At 48.5% G+C, this 26,246-nt stretch overlaps 1 protein-coding gene across 3 annotated transcripts in view; it reads left to right on the forward strand.

Moving 5' to 3' along the window:
* Positions 1-1,822: 1,822 nt before the first annotated feature.
* The window catches only part of NBAS (NBAS subunit of NRZ tethering complex), a 3,456,930-nt gene continuing 3,432,506 nt past the window's right edge, over positions 1,823-26,246 (forward strand). For all 3 annotated transcript variants that reach the window (XM_069605942.1, XM_069605943.1, XM_069605944.1), the window contains exon 1: positions 1,823-1,995. In XM_069605942.1, the coding sequence (XP_069462043.1) occupies positions 1,900-1,995 (96 nt within the window). In that variant the 5' untranslated portion in view covers positions 1,823-1,899. The remainder of the gene's footprint in view (positions 1,996-26,246) is intronic.

Here is a 26,246-nt window from a genome sequence, read left to right on the forward strand (position 1 = left end):
ATGGCAGAGGATCTTGTGATCCACCAGATCAAAGGCAGCGGAGAGATCGAGGAGTAGAAGGAGCACAGGTTTGCCCGCGTCTCTTAGGTCGTCCATTTGGTTTTTTTGGTCGAGCAGAGCTGTTTCCGTGCTGTGCCTCGGCCGGAATCCGGACTGCCGTAGACCTAGAAGATGATTGTTTTCGATACATTTTTGGACTTGCAGGTAAGCTTCTTTGCCAAAATTTTGAGCAGGAGAGGCACCGTGGTAATGGGCCTGTAATTTCCTGGGATCAAAGGGTCGAGAGAGGGTTTTTTCAGCAGCAGTCTGAACCAGGCTTCTTTGAGTCCAGTTGGAACGTGCCCAGCCTGGAAAGGTGAGTTAATGAAGGCTGTGATAAGTGGGAGGCACAGTCCTAAATGATCTGAGCTGGGCAGGCATCTCCTTTGCAGTTGGAGGGCAGTGACTTCAAGTTCACTCATGTCTTTGAAGTCGAACATGGGCGCGGGGGAGGAGGGTGCTTCCACCGAGGCGGTGCTGTTACAATTGTCAAGAAGGTTGGAAAGGGCATTTTGGTGTGCTAGGATTTTGGTGTGTAGGGTTTCCAATTTGTCTAGCATGGCATTTTGAATTTTATTGCACCACGTGTCATCTTTTAGGAGAGTCGGAGGGGCGGGAGCGGAAGACTCCAGCTCTCGAAAGATAGCAAATATTTCCCTAGTTCCTGACTTGGCGCCTTCAATCCTTGTGTTATAGGAGGAGGCTTTAGCCTGAATGATGGCCCTTTTGTAGTCTTTGGTGACAGCCTTAAAAACATTGCATAAATATCCCTATTAACATCACATACGATGCAGCCAGCCAACTGTTATCAGAAGGGAGCTGCAGGAGCTGTGCTGGGTGTGGTTCAAGTAAAGGAAAACGTTGCTTATGGCGAACAGAAATCACTGTGTTTGAATAGTCCCCAAGGGGAAGTTTTTTTTAAATAAAATGTAATGCAAATTTTGCATTTAACAAAAATATTTAATCAGCAACACTGGTCTAAACTATTTTCCGCATAGTGAAGTAACTCATCACCAGTGCCATAGTAGTGGTTTAAAGTGGAATTGATATATCGTTTGGAAAAGAAGTAGCATGAAAGAAATAGCGCCGTTTAAAACTATCATTTTGCACATTTCCTTTGATTGGAGGTCAACTGCGAACTCCGACAGCTTAACCTCAACTCCTCGGGCCCCGCCCCCTTGTGGGATCCCCCACCAATTGTTTTCCATTTACACCACTGTATAAGGGAAATCGCTGGTGAAAACCTCACTGCATAGTTCAGGTGCTTTAACTTGGTTCAATTTAGGTCAGCAGCAACCGCACTCTACTGTAGTGGTATTGTCAGAGTGGGCCTGGATGCCCGTGAAGATGGCTACATTGGTCTTACGTTATTTTAGCCAACATTGGAAGAAGTCGATTTCCCCCCCATACAAAAACCGGACTTTTTCCATAGTTCACCCTCCAAACATCTGCTAGGGTGGATACTCCCTACCCTCGAATATCCTTTGGAGTTAGGACTTCTCTGATAAACGAACTCCGCTAGTATAAGTGCGCGAAGGACGCGCCCCGCTAATCTATATGTACACATCATCTTTTTAACGTTTACATATGCTCCGGGCAAGAAGCAATAGAGCACTTCGAGCGCGACCTGATTTTGTCAGACCTGTTCCAGAGTAGTACAGACATGGCATACAGACGTTTTGCGCGCTTGTCCAGTGAGACTGACTAGGTAATGCTACCCCGCTGCACGCTTTCGCTTTGTCACTGAGGAACAACTCCTCCCCTTCCTCCTTCCGACTTCACTTGCACCAGTCGCATTTCGCGCTGTGCACAGTTTTGAGCCAGGCGAGGAGCCGTAATCTTGAATCTGCCGGTGTAAACATGGCTGCGCCCGCAGCACGGGAGAACGAGGAGCAAGATGACATTCTGTACGATCTGCTTGTCAACACTGAGTGGCCGCCAGAGCAGGAGGTGCAGGTGAGAGCCGGGCGCACGAGAGGGGATCCGTTGTCTCGGCTAAGCAGTGCAGGCAGCGCCCGGTGCAAGTAGAAAAGCCACGTAGAGCGACCTCTGACCGCACAACACAGCGAAGCTAAGGCATATGTTATGCATACGTCAAGCCTTGCTGACGTGTCTCACTTTGAAATGGGCGCCTTTCGGTGCCACGTGTTCTGATTAGCTGTAACATAAGCAGTAGGCTCCTGATTGAGACTAGGACAGCATGTCAAGGCGAAAAAGCCCATCCACAGTGATAGGAAACCAGTGTGCTACTTTGATAATCCGCTACCCATGCTCGTAACACTGCAGAGAACATCTAGCAAACAGTATTTACACAGGCTGTTCCTTAACTTGAATACTTGCAGGTCATCACCTGAACTACGCACCCAACTTCATAGGAAATTCATTACATAACATCTTCACTGCAACTCAGTGGAAAATCTGAACATGCAACAGCCCAGCACTAGTAGTGGGAGTTATGTTAAAGGATATTTATACCACGCACTATCACCACCGGAGTGGTCCCCCGGCGCACTGGCTGGTCTGAAAAGCAAGAGGGTAGGATACATTTGTAGGACTGAGCGGGACCAAGCACAAGAGAGCTGTGATGTGGTGTTGGCAGCTCCAGTTTGGTTTACACTATTTGCTGAGTGTAGGTGTGATTTTTCAGTTGGTAGTTGTCATGTGCTGTTGTACGAGGCTATGTGTGGTTTGTTTTGTTGTTACGGCGCAGTGATGTGCGTGCGGTTTGTTGTGCAATATAGGTATGGTTGTGTTTGTCTAGAGTTTGAGAGGTGTAAGCAGAGGGATGAGTTTTTTAGTAGGTTGGTTAGTTTTGTCGCTCCATCGTACCTCCTCCTCTACGTGTGCCACGCAACCCTGCCAGTGTCTACCTGCTCTATTCTGAGCTGGGTTGTGGGTTGTCTGCAGGGCTAGTTAGTGATGATGGCTCCTCCCCCGTGTTCAGACTAATGGATGTCTACACCGCTTTGGCCCCTGTCATATGCTGGTGTGCAGCCGCCATTGCCTCCCTGGGGCCCCTTAAGGTGGTGGGGGGCTCTTCTAGTCCTCCTTCTTGCGATATGTGTATTCATTCTGAGGGGTGTGGGTGTTGCTCATTCGTTTTCATCCAGTTCTGAGTTGAAAAGCCAGGTTTTTAGGAGTTTTCTGAATTTTAGATGGTCCTTTGGTCCTTTGTGTTTCGTATTTCTCTTGGGAGGGAGTTCAACATTTTTGCAGCTAGGCAAGAGAACGCTGATCCACCAAGGTTTTTCCTTGTGTACGGTTTAGGTTCCAGGCGGATGTCATTGCTGGTTTTGAGTGTTCTGGTCGGCTGGTTAATGGTGATTTTCTTTTGTAGGAATTCTACTCCTTGGCCTTGGATTGCTCTGTGCATTATGCACATTGTTTGAATGTGATTCGTTTTTTGACTGGCAGTCAATGTGGCATCTTTAGCGCAGGAGTGATGTGGTCCCTTCGTGAGAGTTTGAGGAGAAGTCTGGCCGTTCCTTTCTGTGTACATTGCAGTTTCATCAGTAGATAATCCGGCATTCCGAGATATAAGCGGTTGGCGTAGTCTATCCTGGACGTAATGAGGGAGATGATGGATAGTGTTTTATGCGTAAAGGAGAGGAATGGTAGGATCTTTTTGATTGCGTGTAGGTGGAAGAAGCATTTCTTGATTATTGCGTTTTCTTGCGGTTCTAGAGTTAGCTTGTTGTCCATTAGGATTCAAAGGTTTTTGACTATTTTTGATGGCGTGGACGCTGTTCCTAGTTCTGTGGGCAATGGGATGTATTGGTTGCTTTCCTGGTTTTTGGATATAATCATGATTTCTGTCTTGCCCGGGTTGAGTTTGAGGCTGTTTGTGTTCATCCATTTGTGTAGTTCTTTCAGACAGACTACTAGCGTTGTGTTCTCCTTTTGTACATATTTGATTTTGTAGATGATTTGGGTGTCCTCTGCGTAGTTTTAGCAGGTGAGGCTGTGCATTTTGATGAGGTTGATTAGTGGAGTCAAATAGATGTTGAAGAGGAGTGGGAATAGGGAGGATCATTGCTGTACTCCCATAGGTGGTGTGCCACAGCACGGATTTCAATAGTTTTTATCAATGCTCTTTATGTTCTTTCAGATAGGAACTATTTAACACAGAGCAGCGTTGTGTCAGTGATCCCTATTTCTTCCAGTCTCTTGATGAGGATGTTGCGACTGACTGTGTCGCACGCTGCAGAGAGGTCAAGTAGTATCAGTGCAGAGTTTTTGTTGGAATCTGCGTTGGTCAAATAGAAGTGTAGCCTTTGTTCCTCTCGTAGATTTTAAGCCGACTTGTGCCTGGTCCAATAGTTCTGTGTGTTCCAGTGTTCGTTCGTAGACATTGGTTTCTAGCAGTTTTGCCAGAAAGGGTTTGATATCTGTCTGTAGTAAGAATGGTCTTCCGCATCGCCCGTAGTATCCTTGAGAAGTGGTTTGTGTACGCAGATTTGAAAGACCACAGTACTCTCCCCGTTGAGGGCTATTGGTTGAAGGTTTCTTTGGCATTTGTGAGAAACCTGAGGGTGTTCTCCCATGTAAACCGTGAGAATCCTCTATTCAGGTGGTCAGGGGAGGGCCATCGCTTTTGGATCCCAACCCTGGGGATGGACAAGCGAGGGAGGAACACGTGGGTAGGGGAGTCCGGGGGAACAAACCTGGGAAGGTATCGGGTAATACTATCCCCACCAAAAATATTGCCGTACATATGGTCGTCGGGAACGGCCATAGGCGATATTTTTGGTGGGGATAATTTATGGGGTAAATGGGTGGGGGGGTTGCAGGGGTGTCCCCCGCTCCCTTTAAAAATATATGGGGGCTGCGGGGGTGTCCCCCGCAGGTTCCATGGGGTAATATCGCCGCAAACATATGGCGACATTTTTGTATGGCGACATTTTTGTATGGCGATATTATCACATGGAACCCCTGGGAAGCCCTCAGGTGAGACATGGTATGATACTGGGACAGTGAGGGGTGATAATGATAACCCTGAAGTTATCATGGGGTTATTTGGGTCTCTCTCTCTCTCAAATCATAGACTGAATCCTAACCACAGTAGAAGACAAAGGGAAGTATAAGAACCAAATGGAACAGAGCATATTTTTTAACCTCGACACCAACCTGTTCTCCCCACCCCCACCTCAGATCGTCAGACTTGTAGAAGTCAGTCTTCCCATTCCCTCCTAACAGCAGTTCGGGATAAAACGGGAACAGGGGAATTACCCAGGATATATAAAATAAGACTTGGTATTCCCCCTCTTCCCACTTTTCCATCAACCTACTCTCCCTCAGCCTTTCTGGTCTTTTGCCAGTCCTATCCCGTACACCCTTCCCCATTTCCAACACATACTGAGATGACGAAGAGGTGTCCGAGAGTAATGAAGATTACCTATAGCAAAGGTACCTATAGTACTGATAGGAGGAAGATGAATAGAGAGGTATACTGCAACACACTACCAGTATGTCCCTTTAACGAGGTCAGGCAGAGTCAGGCACTTGACAACAAACTATGCACACCTGCATTATGTTGAACACCGACTAAAGTATAAAGGATAGAGTTTAGCTACAGAGAACGAACGAGCCATGGGAGCAGAACATCAGGAAGTTGCAGCAGAGGTATCCAGTGGAGAACGGGATGCAGAGACGCTGACTCAGTGTCTGGTGAGGGTCAAAGAGTTGCAAGGGAGCCGTGTCTCCAAGGAGCCGGAATTGTGAACCCTGGTGGGTATGTTGAATCATGTTGGCAATGTGAAGCAAAGTGCTTGTTTCTTTGGTCGGGATCCAGACCCCAGGAATGTTTGAGGGACAAGTGGTGAGACCCTGACCTCTGCGCAAAGATAAGAGGGCATTGGAACCATCATCGTGCTGACCGGTGAGTTTCTAGAAAACCGGTGCGCGTGTGAGACTGGAGCAGGAGAAAAGGAATATAAAGCGTGCAAGTGACACGGAAAAGAAAGTTTGAAAGCAGTCGAGCGGCACAGTAAGTGAAAAGCAATTGAAATTAAAGGAAAATAGTTGGAAATAATGTGGAAGTAGGCAAGTGGCACGAAAGAGAAAAGAGAAAAAGTGAAAAGTCAAACGTGCAAGAAGCATAGAACAGTGAACAGTGAGAGTTGTGCAAGTGGCACGAGGAAGAAAACAGTGAAAGTGAAACGTTCAAGAGGCACGGTCTAAGAAACAGTGTGGAAGTAAAGTGTCCAAGAAGCACAGGATGAAAGCCAAGTACAGTGTGCAAGAGGCACAGGAAAGTAATATTAACAAGGTGACTCGGAAGACAGTGAACCTAAATATCAGAGTGGTCACGCATAGGGGAAAGTAAAGCTATGCGTTCTCGAAAGTCTCTGATATGCATCAGTGTTGAAAGAAAAATAAAGATAAAGGGCCTCATTACAAGCCTGGCGGTAACCATGCTGGATAGAACCGGCAGGTTGCCGCTGGACTTAAAAATTGTTCCGGCGCCTGGTGTGCTGGTAACAGCAGGGGATTCTAACCCCGCCGGTCCGGAAAGTCAGGCGCCGGAAAATGGAAATCCCCATTCCCATAGAGTCCTAACGGTGCCGGTACCTCAGTGTAAGTCTGCCTAGAGTGGCCGCTTTGTCCGGCAGGGTTAGACCTGCCGGGCACAGCAACTCTGGCAGGCAGACTCGCAGTGTGCCGGTCCAGGAACACCGGTGCCGGTAGGCTTACCGGCACCGTTGTTACCGGACCGGCATACTTCTAATGAGGCCCAAAGTCATTTAAGAGAAGGTGGAAAAAGGGGAGCTACAGAAGTGAAGTAGGAGAAAAATCCTCAGTGTTTTGAAAGACTGTTTGAATCCAAAGGAGAATCCTAAGAAGCTGAACCTTTTGTGTTTTGTAAAACTTTGAAACTAGAGAAGCTTGGGGAAGGGAACCCTGAGAGGCCTAAAGGAACTGTGAGCTTTAGGAAGCTTGGGGAAGGGAGCACCAAGAGAACTGGGAACGTTTTGTGAACTAATCTGTTTTGAAACTAGAGGAACAGTGCCTTTATTTTATTTTTCTTTTATTACATTTGTTATACGCCCAAACCCGGGGGTAACACGGCGTAGTTACAGACAATGGGAGAATGCAATCTTGGAGAGAACAAAGTAGTACACAGGAATAGCAGTCGAAAATATACAATAATATACAAAGCAGTCAGATATGTACAGTTAATTGGAGCGGAGTAGTGCTCTGGTTCAGTTAGAACTTATTGAAGAGCCAAGTCTTCAAGAAGCTTTTGAATTTGGGGAAGGAGGTTTCGTTCATAATGTGGGTCGGTAGCGCATTCCAATGTCTGGGGGCCAGCGTTTTGAAGCTACTACCCCCTGCTTTCTCTCTTTTGTATCTGGGGGTTTCAAGGTATGCGTTTTTGTTGGACCTGAGGAGTCTGGTTTGGGGCTTCATCATGACTGTGTTGTTGAGGTATTTAGGTGCTTTGTTGGCCTTGCATTTGTGGGTGATGCTCAGGGTTTTAAATGGAATTCTGGCTTGGATGGGGAGCCAGTGTTGGACTCTTCTGGTGTTGGAGATATGTTCAGATTTTTTGATGCCTAAAGCTGCTCTGAGGGCTTTGTTCTGCATAAGTTGAAGTTTGGCTATGTTGGCTTTGGAGGTGCCAAGGAAGAGGATATTACAATAGTCTAGTTTAGACACTATGAGTGCTCTGGCTAGAGTAACACAGTTGTTGGCTGAGAGGAATTTATGGCTGAGGGAGATGAGTTTGGAGGTGTAGGAAGTGGACGAGGCTAATGTGTTTACTTGTTTAGAAATGGATAGTGTTGCATCTAAGTAGACGCCAAGGGTCTTGACTTGTTTAAGAACAGGGATTATGGTTCCATCGATGGTGAATGAATTGAAAGCGGGCTCGATTTTGATTTTGCTGTAGGAGCCTAGTATGAGGAGCTCGGTTTTGTCATCGTTGAGACAAAGGCTATTATTAGCCATCCAGTTTTGGATGAGTGAGTAAATTTGGTTAACCAGGAGGGAGTCTTGTTCATGATTGCCTGAGAGAGGAATGAGGATTTGGGTGTCATCGTCGAAGTTAGTATAGATGACACCCATGGCATCCAGCGCTGCAAATAATAGCTTAGTATAGGCGTTATACAGAGTGGGGGGTAGGCAGGAGCCTTGTGGCACACCTGCAGGGACAGGCACTGGGTCTGCTGATTCTTTGCCGATGGATACTCTGGAGGTCCTATCAGCCAAAAATGATTTGATCCAGTTGGTGGCGTTCTGAGCTAGGTTGAAATTGTTTGCTAGAGTGTTAGAGTTTATCGTGGTCAACCAGATCAAAGGCCGATGAGAGGTCCAGGAGCATCAGTAGACAGAGTTTACCTGCTTCTCTAGTGGAATCCATTTGGATCTTAAGATCAAGAAGGGCTGTCTCTGTGCTATGGTTGGGACGGAATCCTGACTGTCGGTCTCCTAATAGTTGATGTTGTTCCAAATGGTTCTGAATTTGGCAGTAGGCTATTTTGTCAATTATTTTTAGGAGAAATGGGACTGTTGTAATAGGTCGGTAATTAGTGAGTATTGATGGGTCCAGGGATGTTTTTTTTAGTAGTGGTGTCACCCATGCGTTTTTGATACTGGTGGGGACTGTGTTTGTGAGGAACGAGGCATCGATTAATTCAGTGATGATGGGTGTAAGGGTGGGAGCACAGACTTTCACTAGGTGGGAGGGGAATTGGTCTTCTTTACAGTTGGAAGCTTTGAGTTTCATTATGGTGTCATATACTTCTTTGTTAGACACTGGTGTGAATTGAAATGGGGGGCCAGTAGTGGCATTTGATGTGGTCATTGATATGGTGGGTGGAGTTTTGTCAGCTAGGAGCGTTTTTTTACTGTTGGTTTTATTTTGCAGTAGAAGGATTTTAGATGAGAGTGCGTTTTGTATAGTGGTGCACCAGTCTTTGCTAGCGTTGGAAGGTGCTGAGGTTTGACAAGGGTTTTCGAGCTCTCTAAGGATGGTAAACAGTTCTTTGCTGTCTGAGGACGCATTAGCAATGCAGAGGTTGAAGGCATTGGCTTTTTGGGTGATTATTGCTGACTTATATGTTTTGTTGGCTTCACCGAAGGTTAATGCCGATTCTGGGGTATTGTTTTTCTTATGGAGGTGTTCAAGTGATCTTTTTGTGCGTCTTAAGGCTACAAGTTCCTCATTAAACCAAGAGCAGGAACGTTTGTCAGGTCTACGGGTTTTAGTGGTGATGGGAGCAAGTAGGTCGATAGTTGGGTAAGGCATTGTTGGTATTGTTCTGCTAGACAGGAGGGGTTGTTGGTGCCTAGAATTATCTGGGCAAAGGCAGCACTCGGGGCTGAAGTGAGTTTGTCGGAGGAGAGCTTTTTGATATTTCTAGTTTCAAATGTTTCTGTTTTTTAGGGGTGATGTGCTCTGTACTGGCATTGTCTATAGTGAAGTTGATTACATAGTGATCTGACCAATTGACTGGGAGGATGGAGTCAATGGTGAGTTGAGAGTGAGAAGCCAGTCTAAGGTTCTTCCTTTTGCGTGGGTGGGTTTATCTATCAGTTGTAGGAAGTTCATTTCTGACATGGCTGTATAGAATGTAGATGCTTCTGAGTCCAGGGGGTCATTGTATCCTAGGTTAAAGTCACCCTGGACTATGAATTTAGTTTTAGGCTTGATGAAGGGCGTTAGGAGTAGTGGGATGTCCAGGTCGGGGTGTGTATTTTTATTGGGTGATCTGTACACCGCTAGTAAGTTAGTAGTGATTTTGGGGTTGGAAGTATACTTCACTAGTAGGAGTTCATAGCCTTGTATCTGTTTTATTGGGCTAACTCTGATTTCCAGAGTGGTTTTGGCTATTATGGCAACTCCGCCTCCTTGGGTATTTGTCCTGTCTGTTCTAAGGATGCTGAATCCTGGGGGAATGGCAAGGGCTAGATATGGTCCTGCTGCTGGGTGGAGCCAGGTTTCAGTGACCACCAGCATATCAAGGTGTTGGTCCTCAATGAGGTCATGGATATCTATAGCATGGGCACCTAGTGAACGGGCATTGGGGAGTGCACTTTTGAGGGTGGAGGTGGGGGCAGGGGGTGGTGTGTTACCTAAAATGGGGGAAAAGACAGTGGTTTTGTTGGTTTGGTGTTTGAGTGGTACGTTGTGGATGCTTTTGTGTTGGAAATTAATGGGCAAGGTGTTTAGTTTGGTCGGTGTATAGGGTGTGGTGGTGAGTGAGGTAGCTAATACGGACATTTTAGTTCTAGACATGAGTCTATTGAGTCTTTCAATACCCAGGATGGGTGTGGCCCTATCATTAATGCTAATAGTTATGGTGTGTTTGTATATAGATGGGTTGAGACTAAGGCACAGGATGTCTGAGGTTGCTACATTCTTGATGGTGGTGTGTGTAGTGTGGGATTGAGGAGATGTTGAGGGGAAAGAGGGGTGTGTGGGGAGGAAAGGGGTGGGGCAGGGGATGGGGAAGTGGCGTGGACAGCCTAGTTTAGCTAATCCTTCGCCAACCTTGATGAAATGTCCTCTTGTGCATGGTGTAGCATTAGGGACTATACAAAAGGGGAACATGGTAATGGTAAGGAGCGCCAGCATTATATTGGTGGGGGCTGAGTAGGCAGAGATAGAGTTCAATGAATTATTTAGACACATAGGATGGGTGCAATAATCCAGCGCAGGCAAGCAATGCACTAGTGCAGTCACAGCATCAGCATGGGTCACTAGCAGGGTGCATAGGCAATGGGTCACCTAAATTCGATTTTTTTCAAACAGGGCGAAAAGCATGGGTCACTATATATGGCAAAGTCATGGCTTCAGGTATTTCGGTTACCTTGTATGTGGCAGTTAGGGGATGGCAGACACAAACAGGAACCAAACAGGTGCTGGCCTTGTAGCAGTGGGCCTTGGTGAATGTGGGCCGGCTTCGCCGGCCGGTGATCAGGGATTGGTTAAGGCGCTAGGCCAGCCAATCCGGTTGCAGGCAGGTCGATGGTAGGGAGTCAGGCAGTCAGGCCAAAGCAAAGGCGGCCATCTTTAAATATTCTCCTCCTCGTTGGCTGTAATGGTGGAGAAGCAGCTGGTGGGCAGTGATGGTGCACTGATGCTGTATTCAGTGCATCAAAGAAATAGAACGATTCCTTCGCAATTATGAGGAATGCTCGCGTTGAATGGCGCGTATTTTAAAAGTGCGAGGGGGGGGGGTGCGCAGGGAACCCAGCAAGGATGCCTGGGCTTACCTGGGGCACTCTGAAGCTTCCTGGGATGAGGCACTGCTCCAGCAGTGCCTCTCCTGATCTGTCGGCTGGATTCTGGAGCCTTGAGTCCAAGAGCACTTTTTGAGTTGAACTATATTTTGAACTGGCAAACCTAAACCTGACGAGAAGGCCATCTGAATCCAGCCTTGTTTTATACTTTCATTTGAAACACCTATGTTTCTTTTAGAGAAACCCTACACAACTTTTGTTTCATTAATGAGGCCAAGCATAGGTTTGAAACAGAATTTTTTTTTTGGGGGATTTATGGACATCGACCATCCTTAGAAACATCAGTTGAGGGAACACCAAAAATAGCGATAGGGCAAGATAGGCATTTCACCAACCTTAAGTCTTTTAATAAAGGTTTTCCAACTATTAACTTTGTGTCTGTGTCTTCTCTTGATGCCATGCCTGCCTCACACATCCAATGGTGTGCATTGTGTAAGGATTAATTTATAGATGTCTGGTGGGCATGGGTCCATTGGGGAGCCTGCTTTATTGCTAAGTTTCACCAGCTTGAACAAATCTCTTTACTGATATTTGTGTAAAGCTTTGCAGGTTGTTCTGTGGTTCCAGGGTTGGTGGAACATGGTGCATGGTCTGGTTGATTGGTCTGGTTTGTATGATCCGATGTATGTCAGTGATATTATTTTTGAAGTGGTCTGCAAGGTTGTTGCATAGTTTTTGTGAACGTACCGGTGTGTTGTTGCATACAGGTGGGTTTCTCATCTCATTTATGACGTGGAATAGTTCTTTTTGGGTGTTGGTGGCTATTGTGATTCGGTTGTCGTAGTATTTATTTTTGGCTTTGAGAATTTCCTTTTTGTATGCTCTGATTTGTTTTTGTATAGTTTATTCTTTTTGCCTGGTCATAGTTTTTCCTCCATTTCCTGAGTTTTGTTTGGGTTGCAGTTTTCCTTTGGCTTCTTTGTGGTTTTTGGTGGGCTGTGGTTATGGACGAGGGGGCGTGATCGAGGTGGGGGGTCTTACAGTCTTTTAGTAGATTTGGGTAAGGAGGGGCTTTTAAAGGCCCAGAGGATGATGCTTCTTCGGTGCGTGCCCTTAGGTGTCCTTATCCATTGGGTGAACTATCCCTTGGTTCTGGGTATTGTAGGGGCGAGGGGTGAGGTTGTGGTTGTTTAACCAGGGGTAGTAAACTCTTGCGGTTTGGTTGTTTGTAGGTATTTCCTTTCCGCCGCTGATTTTCTTTTGTTTTTTTGCTGTTTATCTTGTGGGTCCTTTGTATGATGTTGTAGAAAGAGGGTGGGTTGTGCGGCTAGCTAGCTGTTGAGTCGGTAAAGACCCGGTTGGTTCGCGTGCAACGGGGAGGGTGTTGCGATGGGGCACCGCTGATGGTGCGGCAACAACCTAAAATTGGGGCTTTGTGCTAGGTGGGAGAGCTGGGTTATGCGGAACCCGCAGTTGGTGCTGGTGCCTGGGTTGGAGACACAGTGATTACTCAAAAGGCACCTGTACCTTAGCTACCAGGGATTGTGGGGTGGCCAAGCGGGGTCAAAGTAGCAGTATTCTGCTTGGGGATGCCTGGTAAGAGGGTGGGGGCCTAGGATTGAATTAAAAAAAATATATAACGCGTTGATACCTAGCTTTGGGATACTTAGCAGATGGGGGAGAGTCCCTGACTGAGGACGCAGCAGAGAATGTGGTAGCACTTAGATTTGGGATGCCTGGCAAGGGGGATAGAAGCTCGGATTGAGGACACAGCAGCAATGCCAGGCATAGCTAACAAAATAGTTGGCCTAGAGGTCAGATATGGTTGACTGCAGTGTGGCTATGCTGAATCTAATGACACCTAGTGACACCTAGATTTGGGACACCTGCCTAGTGTGGGAAGGGCCTAGAATGGGTGTGCAACAGTAATGCAGTAACCCTCATAATTGGGATAAATGGACATAAAATGGGGCAGAACAGTAGATGTAGTAACAACTAGATTTAGAAGGCCTGGAGAATGGCCTAAAAAGGGGGCACAACAGTAAATGAACAATAGTAAATGTAGTAACACCTAGATTTGGGACACTTGGATAGAGGGACAATGGCCTAAAATGGGTGCACAATAGTAAATGCACTAACACCTAGATTTGGGACACCTGGTGTGAAGGCATCATGAAGCAAGACACAGACAACAGACTTGTGTTTAAAACTTAAGCACTTTATTAAATCAAATGGGTGGATTCCTGAAGGTCTATCTTGCCCTATGTTAAGGTGGGATTTGCCTATTGGAATAAAAGTAAGGGAAATCTGAGTCAAATAGTTCCACTTGTAAGTCTGTCTGTGTCCACAACCTATACTTATCCTCACCATTTAGACTAACAATGCGTAGAGATGTTAATAACCAAAGAAGCAACGTTCAATGCAAAGTTCAGTGCTTCTACCAGCTCTCTGCTTTCTTTCCCTGAGTATAACATAGTCCCACAAAAGTCTCAAGATCACCTCTTTCGAGCTCCAGGCAACATGGTTCAAGATTCCTGTGGTTCCCTTCCCCAAGTCTCATTCAACACAATTCCAAACCAAAAGGGGAGGGATTGGAGACTGTGCTCTCAAGACAACATAAACCGTTTTTTCTCAGTCTCGGGGCTCCCTTCCCCCAGACTTCAACTTCACCTTTTGTACTTGTAGTTTGTTTTATTAGTTAGTTATCCCAATATGCTGGGTCTTCAGTGTCCAGGGTTCACTGGTCTAGGCACAGTTGTCAGACCACACAGTGGACCCATTGCAGGTCAATCAACCAGGATCCCTGGGCTTTACAGTCCCTTGCCGGTTCGTTGGCACTTGATCCTGTGCGCCAAGGGTTTCCTTGGTGTTTGTTCCTGTGCCCCTTGATGCACCTTGGCACTCACTCCTGTACTCCAAGGTGGTTCTTGGCACTTGCTCCTGTGCACCAAGGGAATTCAAATTCTGTTTAATGTCTTTTATATGGACCCCCTGGCTTCAAATTGCTTAAGGGTTTTAATGTGTTTTAAAAATGAATTGCTCTCAATTCAATAGTTATTTGTGTTGCTTAAGGGTTACATTTCATTCTGGAAGGAAAACACTTGTGTATTCAAAATGCATTCTTGTTCTTTGAGTTCAAATATAAGTTGTAAATGCACTTGTTAAATATAAGTTAGCCTGGACGCGCTGTCGTGAGGCTGGGAAATGGCCGCTGCCTGAGAGAGCTCCGACACAGACTGTCTTACATCTTTCATTTATCCTGCTTCGCCGGCACGGTCCGTTGGTAGCTGAGCTCTACCAGGGGTATAAACCTCTTGCGCAACAGAAGAAACAGCTGGGAATTTCAAACGTGCAGAGATTTGGCTGTGCCAGCACCAGGCTGCACGAGCACGCTGGCGCCATCCTGCCCCCCTCCCACCCCCCGAGCTGGGTGCCTTCAACACATGCGGCTGCTCTCCCTCAGTCCCCTTAGAGCGGACATGCTTCCCAGGCCGTCGTCCGGCAGTGCTGGGTGTACCAGCACCGGAGGGAAAGAAGAAAGGAAGAAGAAAAAAGAAAGGAAAAGAAAGACTATCGGCTGCACGCTGTGATTGCGGGGTCCAGCTGGCCCTCATATCTCCTCCTCCTGATAACGCTCACCCACCAGGCAGAGATCCGTGGGCGCAACTCCCCTGTGATGTATTGACTGTGGGAGCGACAGCGGGTGCAGGGAGAGGGGGCGCTGCGAGCACTGGTGCCCCCTGTTTGGCTACCCGGTTCCACTATTGGTTCTACCTACTAGTGCCGGTTCTGCGGCACCCCAACTTGCCCGGCGTTCATCCTTGGATCGGAGACCCGGCTATGAGGGACCTTCTGCCTCCAACCTGCACCCCTGCTGAGGCGCCGTACTGGGCTCTCAACTGGTGTCCTGATCTGGCGGGGACAGTTATCCCTGACCCAACTCTCCACACTTCCTGCAGAGTCCTCGTGGTGGACCCTGAGCTGCCCTACATACTTCATATCCCTCATTGTCCCGACCGAGCCCCGCAGTCTCTCCTGAGTAGTGCGGCCACCCCCACATGAACATTGGAGCGCTTCTGGAGGACGACAGGGGTGCTTAAGTGGGGGCTAACCCCAAAGTAACCTGCTTATGCAGCGCTGTGGGTTTCTGCTCGGGTTGGTGCCGGCCCTGCGGGGCCCATCAGCTGTACACTGACATCGATGCTGGAGTCGACGCGGAGCACCAAGGTGCCCTGACCACCCTGTTTGCCTGGGGATACGCCCGAGTGCTGTTACTGGCACCTGCCAGGCACTGATCACGGTTGGAGGGGATTATGCAGCCTGTTCCTTGCTTCTGCCTCCAACGCCCCCCCTGAGGAGCCCCCCTTTTTATTTTATTTTTTAATTTTTTTTACAGGGAGATCCTGACTCCTCCCCCTCACCCCCACAGCCCAGGAGTTAGTGTTCTGGCGCACGACCACACCCACCCCCCGGTATCGCTGGTTTTCACCTTCGCTTACCTCCCGAATGGGCACCTGTAGCAAGTCTCTGAACATTATAACCTATCTGCCCTACTACACTGTGCCCTTGGAGTGATCAACGCTATAATCTCCAATCTTGTGCTTTGTGCCCGGCACACCAGCCGACCCTGCAATTATAACATGCTCTTTGTAGACCTACTGCACCTGTCCCCCGGACTGCGACCTTACCCACTCTCTGGCCCCCTCAGGAATACATCCTGCCAGTGCCCTGCTGTGACCTCCTGTACAGACTGACTGGGACATCAGACCTGCGTGATAGCTGACCCAACGGATACCCACCTACCAACGTGGGGGTAAAGGTTGGGAGTGGCTGAGCCAGCTAACCCTTTAGGTGATCACCTCCTCTGCCCCACCCCCTCTCCATCTGTCATACCCTCTGTGGGTCAATAACTGTCCATACTCAGGAATAACAAGGTCCTGCTGCAACGCTGGTGGCCCTGGCGGGTCGACCGCCAGCTCTCTTCACGTAACAGACGCTCCCCTGAACATCCTGAAGGAATTGAACCCCTACTGGCCTGCCCGACCGCCTCCAATACCTAGTGCATCCTCATCCACCCTTCGCACTTCCCGACCCAGCTAAGCCTCAGAAAAGCTCCTCCATCAGATCTTTTGGTGTCCAGGTGGAAAACGGTGACCGGTTGATCCCTGACCTTGTCGGGTGTATCCTTGAGGGGTCAGTGGATCCCCTATTACCTAGCAGGAAGCTGACACGTTGACCATCCTTTGTCACCTTCATATGGGGAACCCCAAGCGACAATCAAAAATGGAACAGCATGCTAGGTCAAACCAGCACCCACCACCCCCTCCGATCTCCCGGGTCCTTCACAGCTGGACGTTTCTACACTCCATCAGATGCTACTGGCCTTAAAGGGGAGCACTGACAGTTTGGGGGCAAAGATAGATGAACTAACCTGCAAGGTGGACGTCTCTGCGGTCCAGATCGAAAAGCTGTGTGGCCGTATGTCGGAAGCGGAACAACGTATTGGTGATGACGAAGACAAGATAGTAACTCTCCAGCAGGAGGTTGCAACCCTCCAGAAGAACATCAAGAAAGTAATGGCCAAGAACAATGATCTTGAGGGGAGATCTAGGAGGAACAACATTCGGATAATGGGAATCCCTGTATCAACCCCCATTGATAATATGGAGACCTTCATTGAAAAACTGTTCATAGAAGTCCTGGAGAACCCCCCCACCCCTGTTACCCACATGTGCATGGATGAGCAAGCGTACAGGTCACTGGCGGCCAGGCCCCCCCCCCCGGGGTGTCCTGGAGAGGGTGATAATAGCCTGCATCTTCAGCTAGCGGAACAGGGACATTCTGCTTTGGGCTGCCAGGGAGAGTGGGGAGCTGCGCTGGGGTTCCACGACGATTCAACTCTTCCCGACTTCAGTCCGCCGGTGCAGTACCTGAGGAAGACTTTTTTACCGGCCAACAATATCCTTCGGAAAAAAAGATGTACGATACTCTATGCCATTCCCAGACAGGCTGAGGTTGGTCCTGGATGGCAAGATTACCTTCTTTACGTTGCCTGAAGCTGCAGAACGTTTTGCCAAGGATATTCCGGCCCCAAGGCTCTCCCCTCGTGGAGACCCGTAATAATCCATCTCAAAAGTTGCCTAATTAACTGCTCTTCCTGACCGCACCATCCTAGTGGTGCATCAGTACTGTACCACCACATGTTGCAGATAACTTGCCCCCCTTGAGGGGCCACGGCAAAGACACCATTTGCTACATCAGGCCTGTGTCATATGGAGCGTCCCCAGCTAACGCGACACTCCCCCCCCCCCCCCCCTGTGCCTGTCGGCAACCCCATTTTGTTGCCAGCAGTTCTTTAAGTTACAAAGTTTTGAGTTACCTCACTCTCTGGAGTAGGGATGATAGGGGTGGGGAGGGGGAATTGGGAGCCGGTAAGTTTTTGTTTTCTGGCATGGGTGTCGGGTCGACGGGGCCTCTTGGGACGAGGATCTGTTTGGGCTGTTTTCCCCCATAGTTAGGGGTATTCAGAAGTGCCACTTAACAATTGACATTTATGGAGCCTATATCTCTAGGAGGAAGAATGGGTCACTCCCAACTGCAACACTCTGTGCCAGGATTGGGTGGCAGGGAGTTCTAATTCCGGGGTCCTGGTCTCCCATTCACATGTTTATTACCCGAAATGACACGAGAACATAATGTGGTATTTAATGTAATGACCTGGAACATAAGAGGAATCACAAATGTGAAGAAAGCACGTCTGGTAGAAAATTGTGTAAAAAACCATGGTGCTAATATACTGTGCTTGCAGGAGATGCACCTGACACTGAGTGATAAACTCCCTGGCTTGTCGGGGTGGGGAGTACACAGATATGGCTCGCCCTATTCGTCATAGTTCCGTAGTTTCGCCACTTATGTTCACCAGTCCCTGGAGTTTAAATTGCATGCTTAGATGGGAGGAGACGAAGGGCGATTCCTGATGTTTGCGGGTGAAATAGCAAGCTGGAAGATAACAATCATTAACATATACGCCCCGAATACCGATGATCCGGATTTGTTTCAGGCCTGTGCGACCCATCTATACACATACCCAGACTATGAAATAATCTGGGCTGGTGATTTTAATATAGCCCTCTCCCTTGACCTAGACGGATCCACTCTGCCCCTGCACCCCGTTCCGAAAGCGTCTCAGAAATGGGAGGTTATAGCTAAGTATCATGGACTTCATTATTCCTGGAGACTACTGCACCCTCTGGCCAGGGAATATTCATACTACTCCGCGGTACACAGTAACTCCTGCAGGATTGACTATGTAATGGTATCGTCAAACTTGCCCAGAATGTCAGAAGCCCACATTCTCCCCCACTCTTTATCGGACCAATTCACCGGTGCTGGTTGAGATTAGTGGCCCTCCTCGTTCTCCCAGGCATATGCTCTGGCGCTTTAGAGCCCGCGCCTTGGAAGATATAGTGTTTCTGGAGAAGATCAGGCGAGACATTCAGACCTTTTTTTAAATGAACACAGGATCAGTAGCAGATCTGAGAATAGTATGGGAAACGTTCAAAGTATTCCTTAGGGGATGCTGTATCGCAAAGGAGGGTGGGGTCCTAAGGGCCATACAGCGTTCCATCTCCTCCCTTGAACGCGAGATCAAGCTTTTAGAGATAAAACAGGGTCTCCATGATACCCACGAAGGGTGATGCTGACTACGTACTGCTAGGGACGAGCTGACCCTCCTCACCGAAAGGGAGGAGCATTACCTGGGTGATCCGATTACGACCACCTATGCCGAGGGGGACCGCCCAAGCCGTACCCTGGCTTGGGTGATCAAACGCGAGCATCAACTAGATTCCATATTGGAAATCGAGGACCCTGAGGGGACTTCGACAAGGCATAATGGAGAAATTAATAATATATTCCGTGACTACTATGAGAGGCTCTACACCTCACAAACCAATGCCACCGAGGAATCCATCTCTAAATACTTGGATAGAGTGGCCCTGGGCCGGCTGGACCCTGACCTGCTTATCCCCCCCGTTGCGAGTCATGTACGAAATGGACAGATTGAATGGTACTCTCCCGGAGTCCACCAGATCTGCCCTTATCGCAATGTCATGGCCACAGGGCAAGAACCCCAAGTTCCACTACATAAAGGGTCCAGTTGGACCCAGTCCTGGCGCCTTTGGCGCCAGGCTCATGAGAAAGTGTGCTCTGCACACTTTTATTCTGGTGCACATGCTATTTTCTCCCCTGCAGGGCCTCCACGTGCCTCCAGGTCGGGCGTGGCCATAGGAGTGCATTGGGCTGCACGTGCAGCATCTTCTGGGAGTGGCAGGGTGGGGCTACAAGTCAGAACAAATGGGCGTGGCCGGGACCAGGCTATTTAAGCCTGCCCCCGCCCGCATGCAACTACTTCGCGTTAGTCTGCTTATAGCAGAGTAACGCCCACCGCCGCCTGACCTCATCTTGCCTGATTCCAGCAATAACCATTGCCTGAAGCGCATTTTACCTGATTCCAGCAATAACCATTGCCTGAAGCGCATCTTACCTGATTCCAGCAATAACCATCGCCTGAAGCGCATCCTTACCTGATTCCAGCAGCAACTGCGGTCGGAGCGCATCCTTACTTGATTCCAGCAGCAACTGCAGTCGGAGCGCATCCTTACCTGATTCCAGCAGCAACCGCAGTCAGAGCGCATCCTTACCTGATCCCGACTTCCAGCCTCAACACTTACTCTGGAGTCCATCTTCGGTCAGCATCATCGCGGATTCTCCCGCTGGCAGATCTTCGGATAACAGCATCCCGGTCAGAATTCGCCAGGCCATCCCTGCAAGAGAAAAGGACAAACAAGGTTAGAAAAAACTATAAAGACATTACGCTAAGGTTGCGCTCAAACCAATCCTCGCGCTTGACCTAAGACCCAAACTTACCACCTATTGGAACATCGTGACCTCTCTCTTTCTCCATTGGGGCTTGCTTCTTGCACCGCAATTCTGCTGGGCCACATATCACCTATTGGGAAGAAGGAAAGACATTATAAGAGATACAGACAATAATCATTATCGAAGGATACTTACCTTTTGAAGTGGTTCAGCCACAGCTGGTCTAGGCTGCCACGCACATGGACCAGTGAAGAAACTCGGTCTATTTAAAAGCGCCCCTGCAGTGAGAAGCAGGACGGAGAGCTCGCCATCATAATTAAACAGTTGAGACTATATGGGTAGGCGCATGCTCACCACATTCTGGGAAGAAGGGTTCGAGGGAGACCACAGCATTCTCGCTGCCTCCCGTATTCTCGCAGGGGCAGTACCAACAACCAGCGCAGTACACAACACGGGAGTGGGGGAAGAAGCCTGACCAAGGGGGGTCGGTTCCAGGGAGGACTGCAACTGTGCCCCAACGTCCCCGCAGAGATCAGGTGAGCGTAACACACAGTCCTGTTAAAACCCTCCATGGTCTTAAAACCCTCCAAAGACCCACGTAAATGCCCCTCATACAGGCTGTTACCCTTGATTAACACGGATAACCAGAATCTGGCAAAGATCCTAGTAGATAGATTACTCCCACATGTACCTGCATTGCTCCTCCCTGACCAGGCGGGTTTTGTCCCCAGCCACTCAACCCAGAATAATCTACGCCGCCTGTTCTCTCGCTCATCCATGACGTAGACCTGACTATCCCAAATAGTAGTTGCCGTGCTTGTTGCCGAGAAGGTATTCGATTCGGTGGAGTGGGCCTTCCCCTTCGAAGAACTCCAAAGTTTGGTCATCGGCACTGCATATCCCAGCTGGATCAGACTTCTGTACTCGGCTCCGATAGCCAAAATATATACCAATCGTATGCTGTCACATAGTATACAACCGACTCTGGGAACACGCCACGGGTGTCTATTGTCTCCATTCCTTTTCACACTGGCTATTGTACCCTTAGCGTGCGCCATCAGAGAATTTCACACCCACAGAGGAGTCGGGATACATTCCCATCTCTTTATCATTTCTCTTTACGCAGATGATCTGCTGCTGCACGTGAAACATCCCAAAAGAAATATGACACCTTTGGTAGAGAAATAGCCCAATTTGGTTGGTTCCTATTCCGGTCTGAAGATAAACTGGTCCAAATACGAGGTCCTCCCCTTGACTCCTTGTTTGCTGCACATACATAGGCGAAGAGTTTCGATGGTGCCCAGAAGGTATCCGTTATCTAGGCGTGCAGGTGACTATCTCCCGATCCACACTATTTCAACTTAATTATATTAAAGCTCTTGAACAGTTGGAACATAAGGTTGACGCGTGGATCCGATTACCCATTTCACAGGCGGCCGGCCCGTATGGCCTTGGCCAAAATGGTGATTCTCCCCAAACTCTTATACATTTTTAATAACGTCCCCTCATGGCCACCACCCACATTCTGGTCCCGATTTAGGAGTTTTATGATTCGCTTCGTGTGGGCAGGAGGACAGGCGAGAATAGCCTATGACACCCTAATTTTAACATACGAACAGGGGGATCTGGACTACCCGGATTTATGGTCCTACTTTCTGGCAGCACAGATCTAGTACTCTGTACGGTGGTGAGCCCCAACCCCTGACCTTCCGCATATCCTTCTTGAAAAAGTCACGACCTCTGTGAGAGAAGAGAAAACGGAGATACAACCCATAGCTAATACTTTGAGGGCCTGGTTTTCCAAAGCAATCAGGCTAACTAACACAAGCAGGCTAGATGCGAGATATGACTGACTTAACAGAATCTGGCTACATGTGACATATGGCTGGCTAACACAATTTGACTAACACAGGTAAGGTTGCTATACAAACTGGGGGCTGCACGTATCAGACTAGGAGCTAACAGAGAATAGGGTAAGCTAAGATTGGGTTGGTCGGTTATGTGGGGAACAGTAATGGCTGTGTTTACCGTGTGTAATTTTGTCTCTGATTTTCTATAAATCATCTCTGGAAGTCTAGATGTTTTACTTCTGCCACCAGGTATAGGGGTACATTCTAGGGTAAAGAGTGAGTTGGACTTTAACTGGCCATTTACTTTTTTTTACTTCCACTGTGCTCTGTGTAACCGGGGTACTTCGTCCCCACTCGCCTATCATAAATATTTTGTGTGTGACCTGTGAGAAACCTGAGGGTATTCTCACTGCGGTTCCTCATGGATCCTCTGCGCAGGCGGCAAGGGAAAGGCCATAGCTTTTTGGGTCCTGACCCTGGGGTGGGCAAGCGGTGGAGGGACTGTGGGGAGTGGGATGCCCTTGGGAGTGACATAGTATCCCCCCTTTCCTACTAATGACTAACCCAATCCTTTCCCTGCCTTCATGGTGCATTAAGAGTCAACTCCCCTAACTTCCTCAAATGTAACTAGTAACAGTACTGGGACGAGGAAGAAGCAACCAGGAGTAATGAAGACTAGGTGTTTTTACCACTGTGGTACTGGAACTAGGAAGAGCCCTGTTGAGAGTATTAGAGATCAGGCATGCGCCCTTTAATGATGGTCAGGCAGTGCTAATTGTACATTCATACCTGCAGCCTGTTAAGGGCCTGCAGGTGTATAAAAGGCCCAACCCAAAAGAAGCAAAGCATGAAGCCGTGGCGTTGATGGAGGTGCAGCAGCCGAGAGAGGCCAAGAGAAGCAGCAAGAAGCTGTAGGGGCGGGGCATGCCAGTGGTTCAAAGGAGTGCAGCCCGGGAGCTGGGGTTCTGTGGAACCGAAGGAACTCTGACCGGGTAGCCGTGCCTGGAGGCTGCCCCTTTTCATGGAGTTCACAGTGCTCATTCTCCTGCTCTCAGAAGCTGACTCGGGAGTGCCTGAGGGGCAAAAGGTGGAGCCCGGAGGCGGAGAATTAAAGGCTGAGAGAGCTGAGCTGCAGGAACGTCAAAAGACACAACCAGTGAGTTTCTATATGAAAGGTAACCCAGTATACAAGTGTTTGAACATTAAACAGAGGATTACTTTGTAGCAGAGTGGTCACATGTACATAAAGACGTGTTTTGGTGAGCTTTTAGTAGTTTGGCATCACTAGGTAAATCTCAGTCGGAGATTGTCGGAAGTGACTGTGCTGCTGACTCAGTGCGACTTGACGATCTACGTGTTGCGAGGTGTGGCCCTTTCCTCAAAACAGGCTGCTTTGGCAGAGATCGAGCTGAGGGGAGTGGAGGCGAGCGAGTGGGGGCGATTTGGCCTACTCGATCTGGCAGGAGCTGAACAGAGTTCTGTTTGGGTCCTGTACGGACACACTGGTGGTGCGGTGTGCAGCGGACGAGTGCGGTCACCAGATTGCCATTGACAAAGCTCTCTTGGAGCCCAGGACCCTGGGAGTCCAGATCGTAGAGGTGCAGGTACTGACTTAAGACGCCGTTTGTGGGTTCCAACACATTCATTGTGATCGTCTCCTTGTAGGCGTCTAGAGCAGCGAGTGTGTTCACTCATTCGTTAGTGTGTCGTCTAACGCTGCACTTAGCGCGGCAGGGAGCGCTATACCATCTCAAACACCCCAGGGAGTTCTGATGGCGACTGTGGGCTCTTAGGAGCTTTTGAGCTGTTAGCTCATAGCTCCTAAGTGAAATAATACCCTGAGGTGGTAGCAGTGGTAGCAGAGGTGTTGTAGTCTCTGCGGCTACTACGGGACTACAGTGGGAGTTTGCACTTTTCTGCTTTCCCGGGCGAGCATAACGCTTGTGAGTAGTAAAGAAAAGTATGATGCTCACCCTGCACAGTGGCAGGGTCGCAATGGCAGCCAAGACATGCTGTAAGGCAAATACAAGGAACAAACACTAGCAACATGATGATATTGAACCATTCCTTTGAGTAATTATGTAGCGCAACATCCCTATGCAGCTACTTCAGGGGTATGGGGGGGAGGGGAGTTCAACCAATGAGCCCTCTGAACAGTACATTCCAAGCACCTGGAAGAGAGTGTCCAAGGACAACAAATGGGCGGAGGCAAGCGATCGGTGAAGTTGTTTTACACCTAAAAACATCACGATGAGAAGAGACTCCAGCATAATGCAACAGATGGACACGTTGGGACCAGCATCCATATCTGCTTTGTCCTTAGTGCTGGAGTCTCTAATGCAACTGTACGACAACATCAGAGAAACCGTCCAAGGAAACTCAGGGGAAACTAGACCTGCTGGAACAAGGAATGACAACACTGCTGGCAGATGGAAAGCAGGCAGCACACCCGGAGGCCCCCCTGCTCAAGGAGTGGGAGGAGATGCACCACACTACCCAAGAAGCACAAGGATTGCACATGGGACCCCACATTGTGGATAGAAACTAGTACTGGTTGGCTAGAGACTGAGGAATGGGAGCAATCACAGGAAGAGGGCCCTCCAGACTCTCCTTTCCCCTTATGTGAGCATGTGAGCAGATGAACGCAAATAGCGCAGAAGGGGCTGAACAGGAGAGGTCAATACAAGAAATAACTGTACAAGGAGACAGTTAATCAAGAAGGAGATAGATGGGGGAAACGGAATAAACAAAAAAGCAAAAGAAAGCTAAGAACCTGCCAGCATTTGTGGGTGCTCTGTCGCTGGCCAAAAAAGATAGTTAACATCACGAACGCAAAGTCCCAAAAGAATTGAGTAGACGACCAAGGAAAGGAAAACAGACTGAGAAGAAAGAAAAAGCAGTCTAAAATCACTATTTTCACTCGCAAGAGAAGGATAAAAGTGATCAATCTAACCCAGTCCTTTATGAACATAAAACGGCTATGGAGACTACCAGTGGGGAACAAACTGCATAGGAGATATTACCATCTAGGGAATCATCAGAGAGGGTACAAACAACATCCGCAGAGGTTCATAAGGAAAATGGAGTGAAACAGGAGGTGAAGAGAGAGAAATCCAATAAGAACAGAGGAGAGGTAGCCCCTAGAAGAATGCCAAATATCAGCACAAACAAGGGAAACATTCCTAAAAGCCTACACTAATTATGCTGATGACACCCACATTTACTCCCACTCACAGGCAACTATGTGGACGACTCCAACACACTTATCAATATCTACTCCACGATAGCGGCCAACTACCTGTGCCTAAATGGGGATAAGATTGAAATCCTGCTAGTCGGACCCCCAGCAATTCTAAATAAGCAATATTCAGCCTTCCATATTGACAACATCGTGGTCCCCGTCTCGTCATCGGTAAAGACCGTAGGGGTTTACCTCGATGCCACCCTCTCCATGTCCCGCCAAGTGAACGCTGTAGCCTCATCAGCAGCCTACACCACCAAACTACTAAATGCTGCAAGACCTTTCCTCTCCAAAGACAGTTGCCTAATGATCGCCGGAGCAGTCATCGGCTCAAGGCTAAACTACTGCAATGTTCTCTTTGCAGGCACCTTACCCAGAAACTGCAAGTCATACAAAATCCTTCCCTTAGTGCAGGGCTGAACATTCCTAAGAAAGAATACATCTCAGCAGCCAGACAAGATGCTCACTGGCTGCCCTTCCGAGAGCGCATCATTTTCAAAACCCTATCCATCACCCACAAGTGCCTTTCCAACACAGCCCCCACTTTCCTCTCCCAGAAAATAACCAAAGTTCAATCCACAAGACCTACCAGGACCCCCTATACCCACCGCCTACTCCTTCCTAAAGTAAATTGAGCCAGAGCCAGAGGCACCAGCTTCCCTCCCGCCTAAACTGAGAGCAGAAGAGTCATACTGGGTATTCCGAAAAGCACTAACGACTCAGTTGTTTGATTAGACAGGCCTTCACTCTGCCCTTCTCTCCTGTTCCCCTCTTGTACATTGTGCCCAGGTTGCCCTGAGTCAGAGTGAGCCGGATACAGGTGTTTTCGGGGAAGGCGAGGAGGCACGTCCTGGAGAAGAAGGACCGGGACAACAGAGGCCAGTGGGCATTGGGAGGGAAGAATGCCGCCATACATGACGGGACAGAGTCTGGCTCGGATCCCGGACGAATATCGGTCTGATCCCAAGCCTTCAGCTAGAGAGAGTGCAAGAATGCTGGAACCACAGGCTTACCTGGTAAAGCAACGGGTCCTTCAGAGCGGTGGCCCA

This window comes from Ambystoma mexicanum, chromosome 4p (genome assembly GCF_040938575.1).
Source record: "Ambystoma mexicanum isolate Mex_15411 chromosome 4p, UKY_AmexF1_1, whole genome shotgun sequence".
Lineage (NCBI taxonomy): Eukaryota > Metazoa > Chordata > Amphibia > Caudata > Ambystomatidae > Ambystoma > Ambystoma mexicanum.